Source organism: Botrytis sinoallii (assembly GCF_014898435.1).
Source record: "Botrytis sinoallii strain Bc 23 chromosome Unknown BSIN_010, whole genome shotgun sequence".
NCBI classification, from domain to species: Eukaryota; Fungi; Ascomycota; class Leotiomycetes; order Helotiales; family Sclerotiniaceae; genus Botrytis; species Botrytis sinoallii.
In genome coordinates, this window is record NW_024066037.1 from 645,620 (window position 1) to 670,284 (window position 24,665).

The 24,665-nt window shown below is 43.7% G+C and overlaps 11 protein-coding genes across 11 annotated transcripts; 6 read left to right on the forward strand and 5 right to left on the reverse strand.

Moving 5' to 3' along the window:
* Window positions 1-184: 184 nt before the first annotated feature.
* Window positions 185-1,383, reverse strand: EAF02_006340 (uncharacterized protein; the record flags this gene model as incomplete). The annotated part of the gene is made up of 5 exons (XM_038902388.1): window positions 185-265; window positions 314-483; window positions 536-725; window positions 787-1,272; window positions 1,336-1,383. 5 exons carry the CDS (start codon window positions 1,381-1,383, stop codon window positions 185-187), a joined length of 975 nt encoding a protein of 324 aa, XP_038757608.1.
* Window positions 1,384-2,134: 751 nt separating this feature from the next.
* EAF02_006341 (uncharacterized protein) lies at window positions 2,135-4,830 on the forward strand. Its single transcript, XM_038902389.1, has 3 exons — window positions 2,135-3,106; window positions 3,160-3,463; window positions 3,514-4,830. The coding sequence occupies exons 1-3, from the start codon at window positions 2,754-2,756 to the stop codon at window positions 4,573-4,575; spliced, it is 1,719 nt and encodes a 572-aa protein (XP_038757609.1). The 5' UTR covers window positions 2,135-2,753; the 3' UTR covers window positions 4,576-4,830.
* A 734-nt stretch (window positions 4,831-5,564) lies between these two features.
* EAF02_006342 (uncharacterized protein) lies at window positions 5,565-6,934 on the reverse strand (the record flags this gene model as incomplete). Its single annotated transcript, XM_038902390.1, has 2 exons — window positions 5,565-6,365; window positions 6,415-6,934. 2 exons carry the CDS (start codon window positions 6,932-6,934, stop codon window positions 5,608-5,610), a joined length of 1,278 nt encoding a protein of 425 aa, XP_038757610.1. The 3' UTR covers window positions 5,565-5,607.
* A 170-nt stretch (window positions 6,935-7,104) lies between these two features.
* On the forward strand, window positions 7,105-8,086 carry EAF02_006343 (uncharacterized protein; the record flags this gene model as incomplete). The annotated part of the gene is made up of 3 exons (XM_038902391.1): window positions 7,105-7,188; window positions 7,240-7,363; window positions 7,413-8,086. 3 exons carry the CDS (start codon window positions 7,105-7,107, stop codon window positions 8,084-8,086), a joined length of 882 nt encoding a protein of 293 aa, XP_038757611.1.
* A 2,545-nt stretch (window positions 8,087-10,631) lies between these two features.
* On the forward strand, window positions 10,632-11,461 carry EAF02_006344 (uncharacterized protein; the record flags this gene model as incomplete). The annotated part of the gene is made up of 2 exons (XM_038902392.1): window positions 10,632-10,824; window positions 11,019-11,461. The coding sequence occupies 2 exons, from the start codon at window positions 10,632-10,634 to the stop codon at window positions 11,459-11,461; spliced, it is 636 nt and encodes a 211-aa protein (XP_038757612.1).
* A 201-nt stretch (window positions 11,462-11,662) lies between these two features.
* EAF02_006345 (uncharacterized protein) lies at window positions 11,663-12,034 on the forward strand (the record flags this gene model as incomplete). The annotated part of the gene is made up of 1 exon (XM_038902393.1): window positions 11,663-12,034. One exon carries the CDS (start codon window positions 11,663-11,665, stop codon window positions 12,032-12,034), a length of 372 nt encoding a protein of 123 aa, XP_038757613.1.
* A 1,208-nt stretch (window positions 12,035-13,242) lies between these two features.
* Window positions 13,243-14,147, forward strand: EAF02_006346 (uncharacterized protein; the record flags this gene model as incomplete). The annotated part of the gene is made up of 3 exons (XM_038902394.1): window positions 13,243-13,395; window positions 13,555-13,657; window positions 13,741-14,147. 3 exons carry the CDS (start codon window positions 13,243-13,245, stop codon window positions 13,809-13,811), a joined length of 327 nt encoding a protein of 108 aa, XP_038757614.1. The 3' UTR covers window positions 13,812-14,147.
* Window positions 14,148-14,572: 425 nt separating this feature from the next.
* On the reverse strand, window positions 14,573-18,328 carry EAF02_006347 (uncharacterized protein; the record flags this gene model as incomplete). Its single annotated transcript, XM_038902395.1, has 3 exons — window positions 14,573-15,780; window positions 15,828-18,137; window positions 18,199-18,328. The coding sequence occupies 3 exons, from the start codon at window positions 18,326-18,328 to the stop codon at window positions 14,573-14,575; spliced, it is 3,648 nt and encodes a 1,215-aa protein (XP_038757615.1).
* Window positions 18,329-19,296: 968 nt separating this feature from the next.
* Window positions 19,297-20,925, reverse strand: EAF02_006348 (uncharacterized protein; the record flags this gene model as incomplete). The annotated part of the gene is made up of 2 exons (XM_038902396.1): window positions 19,297-20,754; window positions 20,806-20,925. 2 exons carry the CDS (start codon window positions 20,923-20,925, stop codon window positions 19,297-19,299), a joined length of 1,578 nt encoding a protein of 525 aa, XP_038757616.1.
* Window positions 20,926-21,176: 251 nt separating this feature from the next.
* On the forward strand, window positions 21,177-21,798 carry EAF02_006349 (uncharacterized protein; the record flags this gene model as incomplete). The annotated part of the gene is made up of 4 exons (XM_038902397.1): window positions 21,177-21,199; window positions 21,256-21,288; window positions 21,348-21,605; window positions 21,756-21,798. The coding sequence occupies 4 exons, from the start codon at window positions 21,177-21,179 to the stop codon at window positions 21,796-21,798; spliced, it is 357 nt and encodes a 118-aa protein (XP_038757617.1).
* A 708-nt stretch (window positions 21,799-22,506) lies between these two features.
* EAF02_006350 (uncharacterized protein) lies at window positions 22,507-24,328 on the reverse strand (the record flags this gene model as incomplete). The annotated part of the gene is made up of 2 exons (XM_038902398.1): window positions 22,507-23,003; window positions 23,053-24,328. 2 exons carry the CDS (start codon window positions 24,326-24,328, stop codon window positions 22,507-22,509), a joined length of 1,773 nt encoding a protein of 590 aa, XP_038757618.1.
* Window positions 24,329-24,665: the final 337 nt, after the last annotated feature.

A 24,665-nucleotide genomic window follows, 5' to 3' on the forward strand; every position in this document is an offset into this window, starting at 1 on the left:
GCCTGTTATGTATATGAAGCAGTCTGATTGGGTAAAAATCATGTATTTTGTTTTTGTAGCTAATTACTGGTCATGATATAGATTTGTGAAGCACACAAGAGCATAGACAACCTTGAACTGTAATCACCATATTGATGGCTTTCTGCTGCATTGTCTACCACACATAAATGTAATTCCAAGTGGTTTATGTGCCTATCAAAGGTGACCAGTCTTCTTTCCTAACATAATCTGCCCAAGTGGCCAATTTGTAACCATCTGGGAGGTACTACTGGGTTGTTAGCAAGAATCTTCTGAGAAAAACCATAATCTTTACCTCTTCCGTCTGTACATGTCTCCCACTCATTAACATCGATTCTTCGTAGGGTAAGGCCTCAACGAGTTCTGTGCTAGCAACGACAGTATCTGGAGGAAGCCCATAGCTCGATAGTCGCTTTGCATGCTGCTCAGAGGAAACTTGCTCAAATCTAGCTTTGATACCGAGCTCTTTGAATGATGTTAGGCACTAGGGCTTCGAAACTCGCAGAAGAAAACTTACCATCAGCCCATATCTTGAGTCTTTCTTCTTCTGGAGTAGGTTTTCCAAAAAGCACAACCTGTCTTCCAGAGAACTTCTTCCCTCCTCTCAAGACTTCTCCGATTGCCATTCCTGTGTCCTCAGCATCGGAGCAAGGCACCCTAGTATCACCTGGATATGGCATTGAGAGCACAAATGATCCATCTGGCGTCTAGTCATTTTCCTTGTAAGTCATTCCATCAATACAAAGCCCAGAAGAAACAGAAATATACCTTGTAAGGACCTAAGACCATTGGATACTTGACCCAATTTTGAAAGTAGAATGCGACAAACACCTCTGTAGTTTTTTTCCACAAACTCGGATAATTCTCAGCCAAATCATGTCGGATCAGTGCTTTAGCGTTATATGGCAAAATGTTCTGAAATTGACGTCCAGCTAATGTCCTTCCATCGGGTAGACTACTCAATATATAATGTTCGAGGTGAGGAAGTTTGGAAGCAATCCGATTAATAGTCTTGGCTTGAGCTACCTCAATATCAAGTGAGTTTTGCTCCCAGAAGTTAGTGATAGCAAATATGGCATGGGCTCCGGATAGAGCAGCCTTGATGGAGTCAGGAATATCATAATCGGCAGAGACAACTTCGGCACCACTCTTGGATAGAGCTTGAGCGGATGGCTTTGTAGGGTCACGGGTTACGGCCCGCACTCGGTAAGTATCAGAAAGATGCTTGAGGATATAACGGGTTGTGGGGCCGCCCTTGAGTCAGGATTGTTATTAGCCTGCACTGAACTTAAGGGGTATGTAAGAGAGTGAATGTACTTGTGCACCAGTAGCCCCGAGAACAACGACAAGCTTCTTATCTGTCATTGTGAAGTATATTCGAGAATTATGAATTGTGTCAAACCTTTCGAGCTTTCTCGATATACAGGAAAATGATGAAACAACTTCCCTCCCTGCCAGACTGTACTTTGTCTAGTGTAAGAGAGCACTTACTCACCAAAGCCTTAGGCACCGTGAGTTGATTACTGATTCAAAATATGCCCGTTCGCGTATGTCATTTTCAGTGGACAAAGAGCAATCCAGTAAATGCGGCAAAACAAAGCATGACTTGCATGTGATCCTAGTCCTAGTGAAGATCACTTTCCGGATACTACTCCGTAGGTACTCATCCTATTACATAAACTGTTTGGATTCAAAATGTTCGTGTGAACGAGTATACGAGACCAGACATGACTCTTCAGATCCTCCTCCGGCGAGGATAAGATCAACAACATGTGCCTTAGCAAAAGCGATTGTTATACTCCTGAAGTACCAAAGTAGGGTCTCTTTATGAATGAAAATCAACTCGGGTCCATAGGTCTGGAGGAAATGAAATCAAATTCTGCACGCTGATAATATTAAATGTGTGTTGTTTTCTTGTTGGACTCCGTGCTTTTCATGAAGCTCCGGTGGCTTGATGTAGCAGATGCTAGCGTATTCGGATATGCTAGCACTATTATAGCTAGCGTTGTGTTTTTCGGAGATCTTTCCCCACAAACACCGATCAATTTTCTAACCTTACTTCCACCTCATTTTCGATATCAGAACAACAAATACTGATTGCCCAAGTGGAGATCAAGAGTGTCAAGGGTGTCAAGGGGTTCAAGAGAATACCTCAGAAAAAGTAATATGCATTCTTCGAGTAGAAGATGTCTTTGACAACTCCGCGGAAGATTCAATATTCTACCATTTATCCAATTGAATGCAGCCAAATATCGTTCCTTTTAAATGTTCAGTGTGTGATTAATCTTACAATATCACCTAACCCCGATACTTTGTCAGATTTTAGTCCGACAAACATCTCCGAAACCCCATGAAGTCACATTATCTCCTGCAAATATTGCGCAGAGACGCGCCTAATTATCCAACCCTTGGGAATGTACCTTGAAAGAGTACTTCCAAGACTTCATCTGACCCTATCAATACCAGCAAGAATCGCGAAATTCTTCGGGTTATTGAGCAGTTATGGCCGATCCAATTCATTCATACTCCTTTTGCTTTCAAATCTGGCACGGAACCATACCGTTCGGTATTGTACATTTCAAACAGGCTGGAAGCACCCTTGCCATGTCACCGTCTACTTATATAGTGGTATAAGTCTTTCGTACTCCCATGTTTCATAGTCTTCATTACCCTTGATCTTCTCAAGTTTGTCTACGCCTTTCATCTTCATACATCGTGAAAGCTGTGACTTTACAATGTCGTCAACTACAGCACCAGCTGTTCCCCCCACAATAGCCTCTTCAGCCCCATCCATAGATGACAAGCCCCAAAGACTTGAACGATCAGAAGATGCCTTTACAACAGATTCAGAGAAAGGCCCAGCAACTACTAGTCCACCACCTGAGCCAGAACAAGTGAGAACAGTTACTGGCTGGAAATGGATCGTCATTTGTGTTGGATTCTACGTCGCTACTTTCTTATACGGCTTGGACAACACTATCGCTGCTGATATTCAATCTGCTGTCCTTGGAACCTACGGTGATATTTCAAAGCTGTCTTGGTTGGGTACTGGTTTCCCATTGGGTTCCATTGCTACGATTCTTACTATGTTAGTATTCCTTATATGTAACACGATCATGCAAAAACTAACTTCATTGCTAGTGGTAAAGCATATGGCACTTTCAATGTCAAGTGGACCCATGTCGTTTCAGTCGTTATTTTCATCGTCGGTAGTGCTGTGTGCGGTGCGGCGCCTAACATGAATGCACTCATTGTTGGAAGGGTCATTGCCGGTATAGGAGGTGCTGGAATGTATCTCGGAACCTTAAACTTGGTCGCCATCAATACTACCATTACAGAACGTCCTCTCTATCTAGGAGGTGTGGGTATCACCTGGGGTATCGGAACTATTCTTGGTCCTGTCATTGGAGGAGCCTTCGCAGATTCAGGAGCAACCTGGAGATGGGTCAGTACTTTATCTTAACATCAACCTACAGAAACTAACTATTCACTTAGGCCTTCTATATCAACTTAGTCATCTTCGCTATTGCCGTACCAGCTCTCCTTTTGATCCCATCATTCGACCCACAGCCCGATCTAGACGTCCTTCACAAAGTTAAGCACGTTGATTGGATTGGAGCTTTGTTGAATGCCGGTCTCTTTACCTCATTCGTCATCGCTCTTACCTTCGGTGGCGCCAACTGGCCTTGGAACGATGGACGCACTATTGCCACATTCGTCTCCTGCGGTGTTATCTTCATCCTTTTCGCAGTCCAGCAACAATTCTGCGTTTTCACCACACCTGAAGATCGATTGTTCCCAGTACAATTCCTCAAATCACGAACCATGATTCTCCTATTCATCTGTACCGCAGCAGCAGGAACAGCACTCTTCGTGCCAATCTTCTACATCCCCCTCTTCTTCCAATTCTCCAAAGGAGATGATGGTATTCAAGCCGCTGTCAGACTCATGCCATTTATTGTCCTTTACATTGTAGTCGTCATGTCACAAGGAATACTCATGCCGAAGATTGGCTATTACTGGCCCTTCTTCGTCCTTTGGGGTATGTTTGCTCTCGCTGGAGGTGCCGCAATGACTACAGTCACCACCTCTACAAACGCAGGTTCTATCTATGGCTGGAGTATTCTCATCGCCATCGGCTGCGGTATGATCACTCAAGCTTCCTACAGTATCGCCCCAGCTATCCTCGGCCGTGATGGTCGTGGCCAAGAAGTCCCTGCATCCATTGGATACATCAACGTAGCTCAAATCGGCGGTGTCGTCATCGGTCTCGCAGTCTCCGGTACAGTTTTCCAGAGCACAGCATTTAAAAATGTCAACAACGCGTTTGCGGGCGAAGGCTTCTCAGCAGACCAAATCAGAAGCGCAATTGCCGGATCCCAAAGTGCGCTATTCCAAAGCGTGTCTCAAGAACTGAGAGACAAAGCCATTGAGGGAATCGTACAAGCAATCGACAAAACTTACTACCTGGTTGTAGCTGGTGCGGCATTGACATTACTATTGAGTTTCTTGTTGAAGAGGGAGAAGTTGTTCATGGAGATGGCTGTAGGTGGATAAATGATACGATACGATGCGACGGAACTTGACGAGATGGCGAATGAATTGTGCAAAGGGGGATGGGATATGCGAATGGACATACATTCGAACGGACTACATTGCATTGCTTGTCGTTGTGAGGATCAACCTAATACCACAAGCTCTTAGGGCTGGCGTTTTAAAATACATATGGGGAATGGGATTCATGCGTGCATTTTTAGGATAGATTAAGACGAGACGTAATTAAGAATTTATAGAAGTCGTTGTCTGCACATCTCGCTTGAAATTTGTTTGTGCTGCTCTCTGAACCTGTGTTGCATCTCTGGCTAGGTAGGTATTTTCAAATTCCATCCAGCAAAGCGTCAATTCATTCTGAAATTCCGTGCAAAGAGACAAGAGTAAAACTTGAGCAGGCGACTCGTTAAGATCAGCAAGTTCAAAATAGATGCCAGAATAGAAATTCAACCAATTTGTCTTCTTACGCAAAATCTTACTAGATACTTTCGAGGATAGGACTAACCTCCGGTGAGTTGGCACCCCAGAATAGGAGCTCTGAATATATCAACTAATCAGTCTAATGAGTTTATATCATCGTAGTTTGTAAGAAAATCTATACATCAGCCTGAATGAGGTGAGGATTGTCGTTGAAGCAAGAGTGAGGGTGGAAGGAATGAAAGTTTTGGCTCATGTTCGAGAGTTTTTGAGGAATCGAGACGAGAAGAGGAAAGGCAGGTTAGAATTACTTAATCTTCTATGACAATCTCATTTTCGCAAGTGGCTCAGAAATCCTTCTCAGGTTTCTCTTTCGAGATGTTTAGACTGGGGATTGCTACTCAATAAATGAATTTAGACGAGTAGAGAGTTTACAACCTTGTATTCGGTCAGCCAAGATACCTAGATAGATGTAGACTTGCGATAATTCTGCATATAGACTCAATCACAATTCAAAATAGTCTCAGTTATGCTATGCAACAGCTATACTCAGCTCGAGTATCAGGAAGAGCAAAATCAGCAGATATTACAAATATGATACATTTTTAGCTATCATAAATATCATCTCCTCAAAGACTTATACTTATCACTAGCATGACGTGCCTCCCAACCTCTAGCCTTCTGTTTTGGCTTGAGTGCCGGGATTCTCGTTCTCTTGAACTCGATATCCCATCCTTCGATTCCTGCTCTCTGCATAACTCCCTTGGTACCCTCATCCCATTCGCTTCTGAAAAGTCCCAATCCTATGGGTTGTACATCATGCCTGTCTTTGAAACCTCTGAGGTTGAATCGATCACGTTGATATAATTCTTTGAGTGCCGCTACGTCCAGAACCTGTCCGGGCTTTTGCTCTAATACGAATATTGAGTATCGGTGATATGGTGATCCCTTTTGTGCAAATGGTGGTAGCCATGGCAAGATCAATTGGCTCTCTGGATCTGCTCTGGATAGCGGTAACGAATCTTGTACCGGTGAAATTGGAATGTTGGCAGCAAGGTAATGACATCTCGTGTTGAAGTGATCATTCTCTACGTTTGGAACATCTGCATCCACAACTACAACACTGACGAGTCTCTCCCCTTTGTCGAAAACTTGGACCTTTAATCTAGCTGGGAATTCACTGACCCTGGAGTCCACATAATCGCCCGGTTGAACATTACGTGCTTGAAACGCGAGACGAACTTCGGCGGTAGGTTCGAAATGAGGAAGAAGATCCGGCACAATCGAAAATTGTTGTAAACGCTGGACAATTATTTTACGTTGATATTCGCGCCACTTTCGATCAGCTAGGTACCGGTAGATTGGTTTGTTCATATCACCTGAGAATTTTAGTAATGCGAAAAGGGAATAACTCTGCAATTGTCATACCTTCACCATCTTCGAATCGCTTCTTGATCAAAGGATCATTGATATCTGCTTGAATCTTCAAGTACTCCAAATACCTCTTTATACTTTCTATTCTGGTTTGCTTCTGCTTCTCACCCCCACTAACTGACGCATCCTGTGCCTCCAAATTCTTGAGCCGTAATCTCTCCTTCGCGATCATCTCTAACTTTTCCTCTCTATCTGCTTGTAAGACCTTTCGAGCTTCCTGGAAACATTGATATGGTAATTGTTCGAAAGGGATATTGGCGGAAGTCTTCAGCGCCGCACGACGACGTCTTGATCCTATGGGCATGATACCCTGCCTCATCAATTTCCTTTCATTTTCTGGTCTCACAACAGTTGCCGGGTCGAGACCAGAAGGCGCTGCTTCCTGAGCCGCAGCTTCTGCATTGAATGTCGTGGAGCTCGTAAACGTTCGTATTGATCTTGCAGATAGATATAGTGACGGAGTATTCTGTAGGCATCGCGCCATGGGCCTTACGGCCTTCTGACAGGGAGGCATGGTGATGTGATGCTGATATGTGATGTTTCGACAAAATTATCGAACGCCATATCAAATATTGGCGGGACCTGCCGAAGAATTGCCGAGGAAATTTAATTTTGGCCTAGCCTCGCCGAGATTCATTGAATTCAACGACGACAGCGACCCTATAGGATTTAAGTCACTCAAATATGGCGACGAAGGGACTTCAAAGCTTTGCGAAAAGTTTGAATGCTTTTCGCACATCAATAAATAGTGCGAGGGACCCTCTGACAGTATGTTGTTTGCATTGGAGACTGAGAAATAGAGTACTGATTTTATTGTAGCAATATCTAGCACCACAATTTACGAGGACAATGGCAACAGAGGCGCCATTACCGTCCGGTATATCTCAAGAATATGAGCCTAGCATTTTCACAAAAACATCAGATATCATATCTGACCCTTTCAGTAAATATCTCATGTAAAATATCTCGATCTATCTATTAACACCCCGCAGACCCCCCAGTCCTAACCACCATCTACAAATTCCCTACCATGGAACCCGTCCGATTCGAATCCTACCCAAGTAAACACCTCTATCTCCCTCTCCGTCGAGATCTTCTCCACCGCGCTGTAGTATTCGAAGGCGACAACACCCGTCAAGGAACTGCATCATCTAAAACTCGCTTCGATGTCCATGGTTCCCATCGAAAGATTCGCCCGCAAAAAGGAACTGGTGGTGCTCGTCTTGGTTGGAGACAATCTCCATTGATCGTTGGAGGAGGAAAATCATTCGGTCCTCATCCAAGAGATTTTGGAACAGACTTACCGAGAAAGATGTACGATATTGCGTGGCGGACGGCGCTGAGTTGGAGGTATAGAAAAGGACAATTGATTGTCTGTGAAGATGGAATGGAATTCGAGCACCCAAAGACTAGATATGCGAAGAGAGTTTTTGAACATCTGGGATGGAGCAAGAATAACGGACGGACGTTGATTGTGACGGGTGGTTTCAGGAAGAACCTGTCCAGCGTTGTGAGCAAAAATGATGCGACAGTGTTGGATGTGAACGAAGTGGATGTTAAGGATTTGTTGGAATTGTCGAGGGTTGTGATAGAGAAGAGCGCATTGGATCAGATGTTGGAAGAGCATCAGAGTGATCTCGTGAAGAAGGTCAGGAGTGCTGCGTGATGAATGAGCTATGATAATATATTTGCTCTTGTCTTGTGTATAGAGTATTGTACAAAAAATGTAACAATTTCTAGATGAAAACACAATACTTTGCTCGAAGGTGTATTCATTGCTCAAGGCGCTGTTTTCTATCTCGCATGCTTTCTAATACAATATAGTACGTTGCACGGAATACATGAGATTTGCCAACCAGTCAACATTTCCAAATCACTGAATAAATGTTTAATTTCTGACATTATATTTGGAGTGGAACCGCTCAAGTGAGTCTTCTTTAGTTCTTCGCCAAATTCTACACTACTCTAAATTTTACTATCAGCTTTTCTTGCACCCATCTGCCATTTCGTTCAAGCACGGTAGACTTATTTTCCTAAAAGTTCGGCATAGAATAATATACTTTCTCCCTGATTTTTTTGCAGAGCAATATCTCATAACAATCCTCTTTGAAATGGCCCAAGAGGTATCGAACAAGCCCATAGGGCTCGAATTCTCATCTCTGTTTGCTCCATCCAGATGGCCATCTCATGCGGCACCTGGCGAAATGAAAAATATCGTTCTTACCTTTCCACCGTCCTTCTTAACTTCTGGATTTCCTGATCTGCATATCATCGAAGTCCGCACAACTGCTTAACTAGCCTCATTTCTTGTTAAATAGAACATTATTCAACACTCGCTGACCCCGAAGGGAAAAATGAAACCAAGTTATGAGATTTTGTTACCTAGAATCAGATGTACAAAGCGGGTAGTTTTAGTTATCTCGAACCCTGGACAATAGCAAGCTGGCTGGCGATATGTTGACAAATTATTTCATAAAATGACGATTAATGGTGTGAGGTGCGGTGTGGCTTCTCAAGTGCTACACATTTGCATCGCAAAATGGAACCAGATGGGCAGTTGCGCTCATCCGAAGATATATCGCATTTATCAGCGTACATTTAAATGATAATCTCTCTGCTTTTTTGTCAAATACACCCAAGATGTCCAAGTTCAACCAGCAACAGCAGCCCTTCACTAATAGAGAATTCCATTGACTGATATTAAGACAAGTTGTCTTTTATAAAATTCACTACGATTTTTACATGCTAATCATAATCACGTCTTTGTAAGTCAATAAAATTGACCACATGCAGAGATATTAACACAAATCCTTGTATGCTAATGATATCATCACAAGGCAATAAAAGTGAATGGGGGTAGATGAAGAGATGTTGAGTTGACATGCGCTTTTATTCATAATCATATCCTCAGAAGACAATTGAATGCTAGCTATTTTGCACGCAAGCCAATTTTTTCATAAAAGACAAGCTTGATCGAGTTTCAGAGGAAACTATAACACACAGTCTGCTGGTTTTGCATGGGGCAGAGGAAAAGGGAATCCATCATTGAGCAGCAGATGATCTTCACAAAAACATAGCAACGTAGTCTTGGGAAAGAAAGAAGTGGCCAGGAAGAGGATGAGGGTGGGACTGCAATATACCAAGTCAGTTTGTAAGGAAGATCGTGTCTCATTAAATCACAGCTTTTGTAAACTGCTGTAGCTGCTACATGACTGAGGAATTGATGTCCAAATTAGTGCGCTGTACACATAAGTTTCCATGAAACTAAAAGGGTCAGTCAAACAAAGCAAACACAATAGTGCTTGGTCTTATTTAGACCCTAAAAAACAGTGTATCTTCATCTGCTTGTATACAAACCAATAATGAGACCTAGGCTCTACCACCTGCATTTCAAATTACCAACTCTCTAAATATACTATTTACACAGGCAATCCTGATACAATAGAAATATGTCTTACAACAACAAACACAGAGGTGTATATTTTTGTCCTTTTGATGCAGGAAGTCAAAGCAATTTGCTGTCCAGATAATGAAGAAGTGACTTTGTTGAGGCCAATCACTTCAACATTTCTTCATTCGACTGCCTGCTACCTTTCTTGACTTTGTTTTACCCTGCCTTCCTGTGCCACTGTCCATACCTATATATATCAACCTCATTAATACTTTCCCTTGAGATATGATATGCTGGAGGGCCTAAACATCTGAGAGGATGCAGGCGTGGGTCATGATTAAGGGTGGACTCTATGTCCAAAAAAGTTTGGGAATCAAAAATCGCTTAATGTCAGATAGCAGTCTAGCTGTTTGGAGGAATTTTGGAGGAGACTGCAAGAATCTGACTGGTGGTTATTCCCTGCCATTATTCGCTGATACAATACAGCACTACCTATTCACAGTCTATGGCTTATTAGCCACAACTAATAAGAAGAGGTCCTGAGGTCGCTGTAGTAAATTAGCGTTATTTCCGCTCGGACCATCTTCTGGTGATGTCAATATTTGTTTTCTAAAGTTACCTACTTAAGCATCAAGACGCGACTCGACTGGAACCTAAACACTTAAACACTACAACTTCAGAGAAAAAACTTTGTCTATCAAATTCCAGAGTTAAACTTCTTTATCAGATTTAATCACAAGTCTTCTTCAATAGAGAGATAACTTTTCCACCAAAGAACTTTGTTCAGCAAAAATTCCTCTTCAAACTTTACAGCAACACAATGTCGACCCTACCTATCAACACGGTACCTAGAGACAAAGGTGTCATTTACCATAGTATGAGTCTCTTCTATAACAAGATTCATTCAAAGTCAAGATATAGACCACTACCTGAAAAGAGAGGATTCCAATTCATGAAACTCCCTGCCGAAATGCGAAACACGATTTGGGGATTGACAATTGAACAACGACTAAGTACGCACTTACTCATCTTTGCTTTAGTCATTGAACTAATCTTTGCTTTAGTCATTGAACTACGTCTTTGCCCCAACTTTCCTCTAGGCCCCCGAATGGAACTTTTCCATGCTCGAATTTCTGGTGGCAAACGAAAGTGGCGATTCGGTTAATTGGCTATTACTGTACAGGCTTGCTAACTTATCATTTAATAGTCGAAGTCCGATTCACACAGTATGAGCAGCTACACAACCATGTCACCCATGATTTTGTTGCAGACGTTCCAATAGCCCTACATATTTGCCAAGAATCGAGAAATTTCGCACTGGGGCATTATGAGCTCACGTTCGATCATGATGGAGCTTTTGCCCCTGTCTACTTCAATTTCAAACTAGACATCCTCTATCCTCGTGCTAGCTGTAGCAAAGAGCAGCTTCGTTTTTTGGCCAATAACATGGACAAAAAAGACTGCGACAGAGTTACTTATCTTGCAATGTACAACGAGCACCTTGAACGAACTCGGTCATTGAGTACCTGGAGGGCCTTACCTCTCCGTTTTCCCAATCTTGATGCATTCATCATTTTGTTCAAGAGCTTTGTCGACCCCACGACGGTTGATGAGGAGACCTTGCCTCCCTGCAAGTACGGTAGCGCCTAGGAGTCTTTTTGTAGTCGACATGCGTACACCCCTACCGGCCGTATAAAAGCAGCCTTAGTGCAACACGACAGGAATGACTTAGAGAAAAGGATAAGAGCATATCTCCAGCCTCCTGTCCATGTGTGCGAGAGGGAAAAAACGCAAAAGGGTCATTCGCGTCGGACACATTTCCTTGGTGGGAAGATTATGCGTAGAAATCCAATGCACTCCCATGGTTGGGCCATGGAGAAAGCCCATTACTACAGCAAAAATCTATATAAAGCTGCAAACGGCAGTCGATGGGTTTGGAAGTGTCCGGAATTAGCAGTTTTGGGATTTTGCGAGCATGGACTGGAGTTTGAGGAAGCGCCTGGACTTGCATACAAGGGCAAATTCTTTCGTCACTTTGACGACCAAAATAAGATGGTTAAGAAGTTCTACATACCAGGAACTGTGACTGGAACTGTGAAGGGCCAGAAAGCAGCGGAGGAAATAGCGAGAATAGAGGCGAGAAGTAAGGTAAAAATTAAGGCGAGAAAAAAGGCAGAAAAGAGACGCCGAAAAGAAGCGTGGCTGGCGTTAGTGTCAACATAATAGGACAGACACTAACTGTACACCATAAGTGGAGAGAAACATGTTTACGGGTAGCGAGAGATAACCTATGGTTATTTGTTTTCCGCTTGTTGTTTGGAATTTAAGAGTCTGATACTATGCAGATAACAACTTTAATTGATCCTTCGCAAACTATCCTTTGAAGCGCTCTGGTTCGAACTATGCACTGCCAAATATCTGAATGACTCTTTTATTCGATGTTCTACCTTAGCGCTACTATCTGATAGCGTTATAAATACCTTCTGAATGCTTCAATGACTGCTAGTAAGGCTATGAATTGGGCTGGCAGGTTTCCACACACGATTTCTATTGTGCACTTCCAGAGTTGAATATGTGAGACCCTCATCTGAAAAATCGTTGCTGCAAAACGTGCAAGATGTAGATTCCTGGATGCACTTCATCAGCACTTCATGATCATCTTTATCATGGTATTTTGCTCAAATTGAAAGAGATCATCCATCGGCATTCCTCAAGCCGTTCTTATCTACCGGTTCTAGGATGGAAAGGCAGAGAACGTTTCAACAACACCCAACCAAATCAAAGCATTCCCACGGTTCCTGTCTTACATTCAACCTCGAGAGAAAGGACTAAACTTCTCGCTCGAAACACTAGTCCGTCTGGTGGTCCATAAAATTAGAATTTGTTCTCATAACATTCGCATTAACAGCCCGGTATCCTGATTTCAGGGCACTCATCCGGAACCTTTCCCGGCTGTGTAGCAAGCAAAAAGCATCCTCGTTCGTAAAATTCGCAATCGGTAGACTAATATAAATCATTTACCAAGCTTTATCTAATATTGCCTCGGAAAGGATGCTCTCAAAACCTCCTACAACACTTTTTTATTATAATTTCTGTTTATTTTAATTTGCTGGTGGAGGGGCATCAACCCATTTATATCCAAGCTCGAACGCCACCCCCTCGTCAAAAAATAACCACCCCACATTCACCACCAGCCACCGCTAATCAACCTAGCACATCACATGCTCACGTTCCCCTCACGCGTTTTAGTGGATTTGTTTTCCAACCAGCTCAGCCTCGTCTCGTAAACATCATCGAATCCAAAATCCAATATCATATCAAACCTCAACCCCCATACAAATCGATCAATTCCAATATATTCAGTAAAACAACACGACTCCATCCAAACCAAAGATCCCACCATCTCACCTTCCCAAATTCACAATTTTATCATGGCCGAAACGCCCACCACCCCCCGCATTACCTCTCCCTACTTAAATTCCTTCACTTCGCGCACTGTGCGTATGGTGGGAAAAGTGACGCAGTTAAGAGGTGATGAGGCAAATATTGAGAGTGATGGGGCTGTGACTGTAATTTTGAATCGGGTAGGTTCTATTTCTCGTCTTTTCGATCCTTTCTCTACTTCCCAATTCCATATTGACCCTCCACCCACAATTTTTCTATTCACACTTATCCACTATCCTCTCATCCAACAAAATACCTCCAACCTCCCACCACAACCTCCAAACTAAGAAAACCCCTAGGACTCCCATCTCCAAGTCGGAAACGCCGTCGAGATCGTCGGGAAAGTAAACCAAGACCTAAGTGTCAAAGTACTAAAAGCCACTGATTTCGGCACAAATTTCGGTATGATCTCTTCTTTCTTCCCTTGCTACTCTCCTCCCGGAAGTACATAATATGCAAAAATAAGCTAACACCATACCCCTCAGATTTCGCAGCAATGAACGCCCTAGTCGACGCAAATCATCGATACAAGGAAATCTGGTATACCGAGGGATAAGAAATCATCAACTGTTACCTGTATTCAAGGACGTTGAGGGCAAGGCAAGACACAAAATTATGATGCCTTCGTTACAGATAAATGAGGTAGATATACAACTACCACGAGAAAACATGATATGATATGGAATTCTGCAGGGTAAAAGGAATAGAAGAGAATGAGAGGTGATGCTACTTGTTAGAAAGAATGGAAGGAATCGAGGCCGAGTAATAGATGAGTAGAGGCAGCCGTGATCTCAAATCCTGCTTACATCACATCCCTCTATTCAATGGAATACCTTGATGGCGAGCTTATCGAGAAAATGCACAAAGAAACAATACAACACATAAAGTCAACTCAATATGTTCCAGAGAATCATGCATAGCTCACTCACATCACGAACTTCACATTCACAATTTTCACAAGCACAAGGGTAAAAAAAAAGCCATGCATCTCATCATCAACTCGTCATCATTCTTATGTTCGCTCGACGTAGTACTAGATCATCTTAAGAAAACTTGTAAAACCTTGCTGATATCAAAAACAAAGCTAAACTATACAGCCATAGAGTGATCCAACCAATGCCTATTCCAAAATACCCAGATTTTATCAAATGCATTTAGCATATACGATATGACAAACAACGCCATGCTGTTGTAAAATGCATTTCCTTCACAAATGTTCCCATCCCTAATAATCCAAACGCCCACTAATGCAATCCGTCAATCATGAGAAAATACAAATCCGCGCTCTTATTCTTATTCGTAAGTGAAGGAGATCGACTAAGTCGTCTCATTCGTCATTGTTTCCTCCACTGGTTCCTGTTTGATTTCCGCGTCCCCTGCTTTTTCCTTTTCCGTCCCTTTTTCATTTTCTGTTGGAGCAGTATCGAAATTAAAATTACCCCAATCAAGAGATCCTCCAGCCGAAGTGTTATTAAATTCAGTGAACATCCTTGGTGGTGAGGATGGCATTGGGACATCTGTCGAGAAGAAGTCTTCATCATATTGTTGAAGATTGTAAGATCCATGGTCGAAATTAGGAAGATTAGGCAAATTATTAAAATCGAGGTGTTGAGAGGGCGAGTTGATAGGGTTATCAGACATTAGCTGGTTTAATTGGGCGGTAAATGGTGACTCGAAAATGCCGTTGCCACGAGGAGTTCGACGACTTGATCCAGGAGTCTTACTTGGGGTTTTGGGAGGAGGTAAAAGATGACTTGGAGATTTTCCCGAGCGACCAGACCTGGTTACGCTCCTGGTAATGGGCCTGTGGTTCGGGGTTGGTCTAGTGGGTGTTTTGAATGGATTTGGGCCAGGCATTTTTTGGTCTGGTGTGGTCGGTCGTGCAAATTGCTCCTCAATCAATCTCATAAGTTCAGCGTCCTCTTCTAGATCAAATGGGACCGAACAATTCTCCTTGTCCATGGCTCCGAGAACTGCATCTTTAGCGCCCTGTATATCAACAACAACCTGAACGACATTCGTTGTAACTTCGCCTAGGACTTTAGGTGATAAATCTTTGCGTGGAGAAGGAAACAAGAGCCTTCGGGTTGTGTCTGTTTCTGGCTCTTCTCCGATTTCGATCTGATTATTTTGTGTCCACCTAGCTGGACTGGATTGTAAAGCTCTTCTCAATGCTGCCGAAGCGGAATCTGAAGTCATGGCGTTCAGCTTCTTAGAAGGACGGAGACTGTTTGCACGGCGCGCTCCATTTGGGCGGTCGTGGTCAGTAAGTATTTGGTTGGTAGAATCTAATCCGTCAAGGTCAATTGGAGATAAGCGGTCGGTACCAAGAGGAGCCGCGGGATTCTCATGAAAAGCCTCTGATGGGGCGAAATTAGTCTCTGATTGTGGGAAGTTTGCCTCTGATGTGGGCATCATCGCCGCCGCCTTAGCTTTAGAAGGTCGCTTTTTCTTTGCATCTGGATCTTTACCCCATTTAGCTTCTGGACGTTGAGACTTGTACTTTGACATCCATATACCACAAGCTGTAATAATTAGCGACGCAATCTGTTAAATAATATGCATAACTTACGATTGCAAAGACTGAACGCCTTGAACTGTTTTTGATCTTCTCCAGCAGCAAGGGCTTTTTTGATAAGGAGATATGAAGTAGGGAGACCTGCATCATCTCTTGTAAGAATGTTGATGGCTGTAACTCTCCCAGGCTCTTCGGAGTATTCATGATAGCCTGGAGCACCTTGACATTCTTGTGACCATGCCCTGCGCCAAGTTGGAGTCTCTATAGCGCCACAATTTTCACAATACTGAGGCATCTGTCCATTTCTAAGGGCGTTCTCCAACTTTTGTCTAATAGAAGCTTTCTTGGCTTCTGTTTGGGTAGGTGCACTCGGAGCTTCGGTCATATAATGTGGATTCTCGGACCAAGTCTGAGATCGCTGGAAAGTCGGCGGAGGGATAGGGTCACTTGCAGGAACAGTCTGGGGGGCCATCGATCCGGTAGAAGCTGTCCGAGAAAAGTTTCCAGATACTGGACGAGGTTGTGGTGGTGGTGGCAGCGGTGCTGCAGGGGCATGCGTTTGTGGTAGTTGCGTGAATTCACTGGTTGGCGGGGTCGGTAGATGTAAGGTCGGTGGTGGTGGGTTCGCGCTGGGAGCAGTTTGAGACTGGGAAGCTGGTCTAGAATTGGGACGAGTCTTCGTTTGTAAGGGGGGTAGTGATTGCCCATCCTCGGACATGACACTGTTTCGTCTAGATTTTGCTTGTGTTACTGTTGCCTTAGGCTTCGGCTTGGCCTGTTCACTTAGGAGCATTCTTTTTGGTAGTAATTCCATAGGACCCGGTGTTTCTTCTTGGATGTGAAATCCACCGTCAGCATTTGAATTTCCTGGCTGTGTTTTGCGAGGACCTCGTCGCTTGGTGCTCTTCTTTACAACAATAACATCCTCTTCATCTATTGGGCGTGGTACTTCGTCATCTTCTCCGAAAAGGTCATCGAGATCGTCCAAATTACCGCTCATGAAGCCGGAATCTAATCTAGGCATAGGTGGTAGCGAGGGGCTCGAAAGACAAGGAGGACTAGATCGTATTGACGGTGTTGCATTTCGAAGGACTGGTGGAGAAGATGCGATGTCTTGAGGTGTTATTCCTGGGCTGGCAATGTTGTCCGGGGAGGGATGGGCTGATTCGATGGAGAGCCTCAGACGATCTTCTGGAGGCAGTGAAGGTTCTAAGTGTGAATAGGCTGGAGAATGTGCTTGAGGCATCTCCAATTGAGGAATTGACCCCTGTCTAAGCCCACTTTGTGACTGTGGTCTGTGCTGATTGACTTGCTGATTGACTGGTGGATGTGGCAATATTGGAACTGGTGTAGGTGCTCGAGGAATCTCCTGTAGATGGTTGCCTACAGCTATGCCACCGGATGGCGCTAGCGGTCTGAAAGCACGTATAGAGCCTGCAGTGCTTGCTGTAACTCGAAGCGAGTCAGATCCAGAACCAAATGCTGATTTGTTACTCCAGTCTGCTTGAGTAATCTTTGCCCTCTTCTTTGGAGCCGGTCCATCTTCTCCCTCTGTACCTTCTTCATACCCAGAAGTGTTGCCTCCTACCTCAGGCCGGGGATTCTTTGGGGGGCGGCCACGTCTTCCCCTCTTGACAGTTGTCCTGGATGCGGGCCTAGCTATCTTCTGTTCTCTAGGAGCAATCGTTACTGGTTCCTCACGCACAGGTGCAGGCGCTGGGGGTAAAGCTTGGTTGTAAGGATTTCTCGGTGGAAGACTTGGACTGAGAAGCTGATTAACCGCTTCCATGGTGGTACCTTTATTATTTGACATAGCGGCCGGGGTTGACGTTCTATTCGACATTTGAGGCGGTGGGTTTTGCTGCGGCTGTTGTATTAGAGAGTTCCACTCGTTCTGATCATACATCGGTGTTGACATTTGTCGACTGGAGTTTCCCATGGAGTTTGTATATTCCATTGGAGATACCATTTGAGGGACCAAACGAAGCTTGACCTCCAAGGTTTCCTTCACTCCATTTGCAAATAAGCCCATGATATTTTTGCATACTCGTCCAGTAACAAGCTTTTGTGATTGATGTTGATTATTCGGCATAGGAGGCGATTGTAAAGCTCTAGAAAGCATTCCTTGTCCTACCAAAGGACTATCGTCTTCAGAATAATCGTAGGCATAAACTGTGAAATCTCGTCCTGGTCGGGGTAGCAGTTCCGGGCTGCATTCAATAATTGCTTGTAAACATGTGTAAAGATCGATTACTCCGATTGAATTCGTTTCGTCCATGGCAATAGATTGAATTTGAAGTACCTGTGGCCATCGTGCCAAGCAATTTGTTTTGCATCCATCATCGAAAGTGTAGAGCACCTTGACTATTGAACCCCCCACTGTAAGCATTGTGATCAGATTAAAGCTTTATAGCAATGTACCTACGTCTCATCGGTCTAACCATGACTCCATTTTCACTATGGTCATTGTTATTTGTTGGCGGCGGGGGAGGAGCTTGATATGGTTGATTTTGTAATTGAGGATTTCCCATTGGTACCCCTGCCGGAGACGACATTGTGAGCTTTCCTCTGCTTCAATACCTAGGCTCCTGAGGTATTGAATCGTTGTGAAAGTTGATCAAGACTGTTGACAAGAATATAAAGTCATCCATTAAAGGTCGTGACGAAACGTGAGGGATTTTGGTGGCTAGGTAAATTTCGCGTCCAAACGTGTGTACCGCTACCGCTATTTACGCGTTGAGAACTCTGTGAAGTTGGCGCTAAGAAAACCGGTAACTTGTAGATTGATTGATCTTCGCTGTATGTAAAACAAAGGGATTTTCAATAAAGTCGGTATTTGTTGTCGATGTCTCAAAATTGTGCAGTCTGCTTAAGCAGAGGAGAAGTAACTAGTAGGTAATTGTGAACATTTAATATATGGGTATCTTGAATGTATGTATGTTCAATTGTATCGAGTACAAATTCAGTCTAGATGTCGCGAATATTTGAAGGACGAGCCAAGCAGGGGTACCCTAGCTATAAAGTTGCCTCTTAGTGCGAGGCTATTGGCCAATGATTTCCAAGCGAGCCAGGTAAGCAGCAAGGCTACAAATATGAAAATTAGAATTGCGTCAGTGGAACACTCGGCTCGCTCTGATGATGCAGCGAAAAGATGATTGAAAGGCAGCACACATCAGCCAGAATAGAACACAAGTTATTCGAGTCAAAATCTCAACCTTCAAATCAGTGGGGGATTTCCGTATCTTTATATACTTTCGGCTATGGAGGAATCTTTGGATCTCCCGTCTAATCGAGAAATCAATGACTCAGCCCCTACTTGATCCGATAGGCTACCATCACATGATGATATTCATCTAATATGATTTTGACATCTTTTTCGCATTTCTCTTTTTTATGCGACCGCTAAAAATTTATCGACATCATAAAATAATCTTGGGGTTCGGCAATGCCTTGTATCCTTCCCACCAATTCACAAATACCCTTATCATACATTACAAACATGTACATGGCTTAACAAAAGCTCTCACTCTGACGATTTAGGACTTGAGATTTGATCTTGTTCCCATTCAAGAAATCCTTGCCCACTCTTCGTAGTTTTTCTTTCAATGATCTCCGTCACCACTTCCTTCACACCCTGTTTTCCTTCCGTTGCTTGTAGGAAGTGATTGACGACTTGGAACGCCGACTTTCCGCCTTGTCTCACAACCTTCTCAACTTCACTTTCTCTTGGAACTCCAAATTGGAATGGATACTCATAATAATCCCGATCGCTTAGCAGTTTTATTCTTTGTGATCCTTCAACTTGAAAGAATGGGTTCGCAATTTTGTCCTCTGGGCTGATATCTTCCAGAGTTTTGGGTTTCCATTGAGGATTCTTATCTTTGCGAATAAGTAATGAATATATGCCTTCAGTGAAATCCTGATGACGCATAAATTTGGCGGCAATTTGGTATTCTCTTTGGAACGTCTCGGTGATTGACCAATCCTTGCCAATGCGCATTTGACGTAGTGCTACATGAACGCTCGTAGGTGATCTCTGGTGCAAGGTAGCAAGAGTCTTTTCAAGCCATGTTTGGAGTGGGTTTTCCAACCCGGTTTCCTCCGATTCAACCTTCAAAACGTCAATCTCAGCCTTAATGCCGGCAATGATTTCAGGAACACTTGATTTACTGAAGTGTCGATCGATAGCCTTTCGCAATTCGCCACTGATAAGCATTGGTTCGTCATGAGGCAGTCCCGTGCAGTATTCCTCAATAGTGCTATTGATCAATTGTGCTCGCTGCGCCAAAGTCTCGAAATCCTTAAATCTTAATTCCGCCAAACGTTTCTCCAAAGCCGGCAAAGAAGTCGAATGAATGTAGTGTGTTGCGATACCAGAATAAAATGCGTTAACGCCCTTCAATCGGTCACTAGTCAAGGCGAGGTATGTTCCAACGGATCCCGCCATCCTGGGTAGAAAGAATGAAGCTCCAACATCTGGGAAGAATCCAATTGTAGTTTCGGGCATAGCAAAGAGCGTCCTTTCAGTGGCTATTCGAAATGGTGCGTGTATACTTAATCCAACTCCACCACCCATTGTAATACCGTCCATAAAAGCAACATAGGGTTTCTGATAAGTTGCAATAAGGTGGTCGAGCTTATATTCGAGAGCGAAGTAATCTGTTGATCGAGCTTGTCCTTCTTCGCCTTCTGTATTGTCCTCAGCGAGCGCTGCCACATCTCCACCAGCGCAGAAGGCCTTGGGTCCAGATCCTTTGATAATGATCACGTTCGCCATGTCTGATTTTGACCATTCTTGTAATCTCGGCACGATTTTTCGAATCATCGATCCATTGAGGGAATGTAACTTTTGTGGTCTGTTGAGCTCGATCGTCCTTACGCCATATAAAGAATTGAATAGAACATCTTCCTTCTCGTCACTTTCCAGCTCCTTGATGACTTCTGCCTGGGCGTATGAAGGGGTATCTGAGGCTGTCGCCATCTATATTGATCATTAGCATTCACTTATAAACAATCGAAAAATTCCCCAAACCTGTGCTCTCCCCGCGAATGCAGGATTGATAACCTTAGCTCTCAGAGGCATAGTTGGAAACCTTGAGCCACAAGAGCGAACTGCCGCTCCAGCTCTACCGCCCAAATATGTTCCGAACATCAAGAAAGAAGGGATACACTGGACTTTAAAGGATTGCGGAGAAAGATAAAGTTCTCAGAACCTCGGAAGTAAAGTCTCATCGGTTATTTTTGTCCCCGCGCAAAATCCAGCCGGGCAGATTTAAGGTTGTGCGCTAAACTATTCTTGGAGCTCGCGACCGTGATGGGAATTTTTGGTGCCTGGAAACTTTGACGACGTAGATAATTGATTGAGTTGTTGATTAATTAATCTACCACATTAACATTTCAATCATGGCAGATGCAGCAAAGATACAGTAGGAATTCCATCCGTCTCTAAACTATGTCTTGCAAATACTAATTGCTTTTGCAGAGAACTTCTCGCCAAGCCTCGCAATGAGCTCACGTATGTCCAACACCTCCCTCCTAATCATCCCCCAAGCTTATCATACTAATCTTTATCAGCGAGTTCGAGGTTGCGCAAATCGAAGAGCATGAATTCACATCCGGTCCCCTCTCTCTTCTCCAAGCTGCTGTCCGTTCGCATGGACAGGTACTGATTTCCTGCCGTAACAACCGAAAATTACTTGCGCGCGTTAAGGCTTTCGATCGTCATTGCAACATGGTGTTGGAGAATGTTAAGGAGATGTGGACTGAGACTCCACGATTGAGCGGTGGTGGAAAGGGAAGACCAGTAAACAAGGATAGATTCATCAGTAAGATGTGAGTATTCTACACTTTTGTCACTTTGATCTCGGGCGGACGGTGAGATCAGGATTAGACGGGGAAACACAAAAGAGAGCACAAAACACCCTACATATCAGGCGATGGAGAGCATTGGGAGATTGCCGCTAACATATATCGATTTTCCAGGTTCTTGAGAGGAGATTCCGTCATTCTAGTCCTCCTAAGCTGAACGGTCGACATTCGCAACTTACGATATATGGATGGATAGAAGAGGGGACCAGCTAAGGATCGATATCTGAATATTAGCAACACCGGACAGGATCTGTGGAGGAAACAAATGTAATAGCATAGGGCGTTGTCAATATCAACGCATACCAAATCAGCTTATAGCTATGAATTCAAAGGACGCATGAGAAAGTTCATGCCAAATAGGGAACCAAATTTTATGGAAAATAGGAATGTTAGTCGAGAAAGAAACTCTCTTTAAATTTCAGATGGGTTATATTGCTGGTGACTTGATTTTGTGATGAGAATATCACGAGTCGGTTCTTTAAAAAGGTTGGTCTACTTGATTCTCTATTCTACTTGCTTTCCTATCTCAGCATTGTGATGAACAAATCACAGCTTTTTAACCCTTAATGGTATCTACATACCTTGAAGACCAAAAAACAACTCTAATTTTTTCCTGAATGCTTTTGAAACCTCACTACCCGTCACAAAACCAGATATAGCGCCTGAATCAAACTGACATTTCAAATACCTACAGACTACTCTCGAGATTATAAGTTTCATGATACATGTTCATTGACCGCTACACACTAGCAAGGCAGAAGCCTCTCCTTTGGAATTTTAAACAGACAGATGCGCAATTTCGAGCTTTATTATCCATATTCATTAAGCGCTACGTTACTAATAAACAGTGAAGTTTTCATCAATTTCAAACCAATTCATAATCCGACTCTCCGAGGCCAGCGAGTCCCAAAAAGAACTCACTCAAACCCCATGCACCTGGATCCGGGACCTGTTCGAAACCAGTACCTCCGATATACACAGTTCTTCCTAAACTAGCTTTCATTCCCTTTGTGCCCTCGGCGCCTTTCCTGGACGCTTCAGCTGCTTTCTTGATATCTCCCGTTTTATTAAGTGTCTCAACAAATGGATGTAAGGCATCTACCAAAGTGCGATCTCCAGGTTTCGCTGGTGTATATCTTGAAAGAGCTTCAGACGCGGAATGTAATGCCTTTGCCCAGACTTCTGGAGTTGCTTGTCCTGTAGAAGCATTTTCGCGGAGAGCAGCCAAAAGAGAATTTAGGAAGATAGCATATAGGGCTCCAGAAGTGCCATCCATGGTATTTTCGACCACTTGAACAATTCTTGCAAGATCGACAACAGCATCACCGGATAGCTTTTCCTTCGAGATTGTTGATAACACAGCTGTACAGTTTGTTAGCTCATAATAGGTTCGCCAAATTGGCACACTTACATTCAGCTCCTCTCTTTAGACCAATACCGCAATCTCCATCCCCAACTACTGTGTCAAATCGAGTGACATCGGGTTCTGCTGCAATGATTCTCTCGAGTCCAGCGGTCAAAGCTTTCTTTGTTACTTCTGGGTCTAGTTTCAATCCACTGGGCTTAACCTCCTCTTCAGCACCAGCAGAGCCGGTTCTAGTTTCTGTAGATTTAGCCTCCCATGTTTCTTTTCTGATAGGAGCTGCCCATCCAGTCGCCTCAGTCGATGCGTCCAATAACTGTAACATACTGGGTCCACCAATATTTGTGTTGACAACATTAAGAAGCGATATACTAAACCCAAGACCGTTCAAACTTGTCATATAAGTTCCGGCAAGGATTCTGACTGGCTTGATATTGTAGGACTTCTCGAGCTGACCTACAACTTCCGCTGTAATACCTCCCAGCTCTAATACGCTAACACCACCAAGATTGTTGACTAGAAGAACGACTTCATTCGAATTCACGTTCAAAAATGCTCGATCCTTGTCCTTCGAATCCAACAATTGCGTAAGCATTCTTTTGACAAGTTCGGGCAGATCAACCTTGGCCCTACCGCTACCGGGCTCATTGTGAATTCCCATTCCAATCTCGAGTTCCTCATAAGCCAGGCTCTCCTCCGAATTTGGATTGGGAGGTGCTCGACCAGGAACATGAACATGATCCAGGGAAGCTCCCACACTGACGATATTGTCTGCTGTTAATTTCCCAACCTTATAGACGTTCTCCAAACTAGCACCCGTTGCTGCTAATGCTCCTGTGATCTTATGTACTAGTACTGTGCCTGCAATACCTCTTCTGCCAACCTTTCCAGCCTTCTCACGACCAACTCCCACATCATCTCCAACTACCAACATCTCGACTTTCAACCCCGCAGCCTTCGCTTTCTCAACCGCCATACCGAAATTCAACACATCTCCTGTGTAATTCATAACCGTAACCAAGATTCCTTTCTCGGTATCGACTCTTGACATTACACATCTGCGAATTTGCTCGGCGCTCGGTGATGCAAATATAGTACCAGCAACAGATGCTGCGAGCAATCCTTCACCAACAAAGGCTCCGAAACTAGGCTCATGTCCACTACCTCCGCCAGATATTATAGACACTTGAGATTCATGTCCTGGTCGTCTATAGATGATTTTGTTTTCTTCGTCGAAAGCGACGGAGGGGTTGGTGAGGGTGAGAGCATGGAGAGCGGAGTTCACCAGGAGAGTGGGATCATTGATGAAATGCTTTGCTGCCATTGTTTATATTGTGATTGAGGATGACAATTGAAGAGTGCTTGCCAGAGTGTGTTTTGTTTAGAGAGGGATAGAAAAGGGGGTAAAGAATAGCAATGGATTATAATGGGAAAGCTGTAAAGTAGATATAGGAAAGCTATCGAGTGAATACTAGGTATATACAGCAGGAGACGGGAAGTAGAAATATAAGAAATTCGAAGAAAAGCAAAGAATAGGAGGGGCGAATGAAGCTAGCCAAGACGGATTAAATATGCATATCTTTCATCACACCACTGCAATCCATATTTGCACAAGTTGGCTCGTTGGCTCGTTGGTCCAAAAGATCAACAATTGGAAGCGG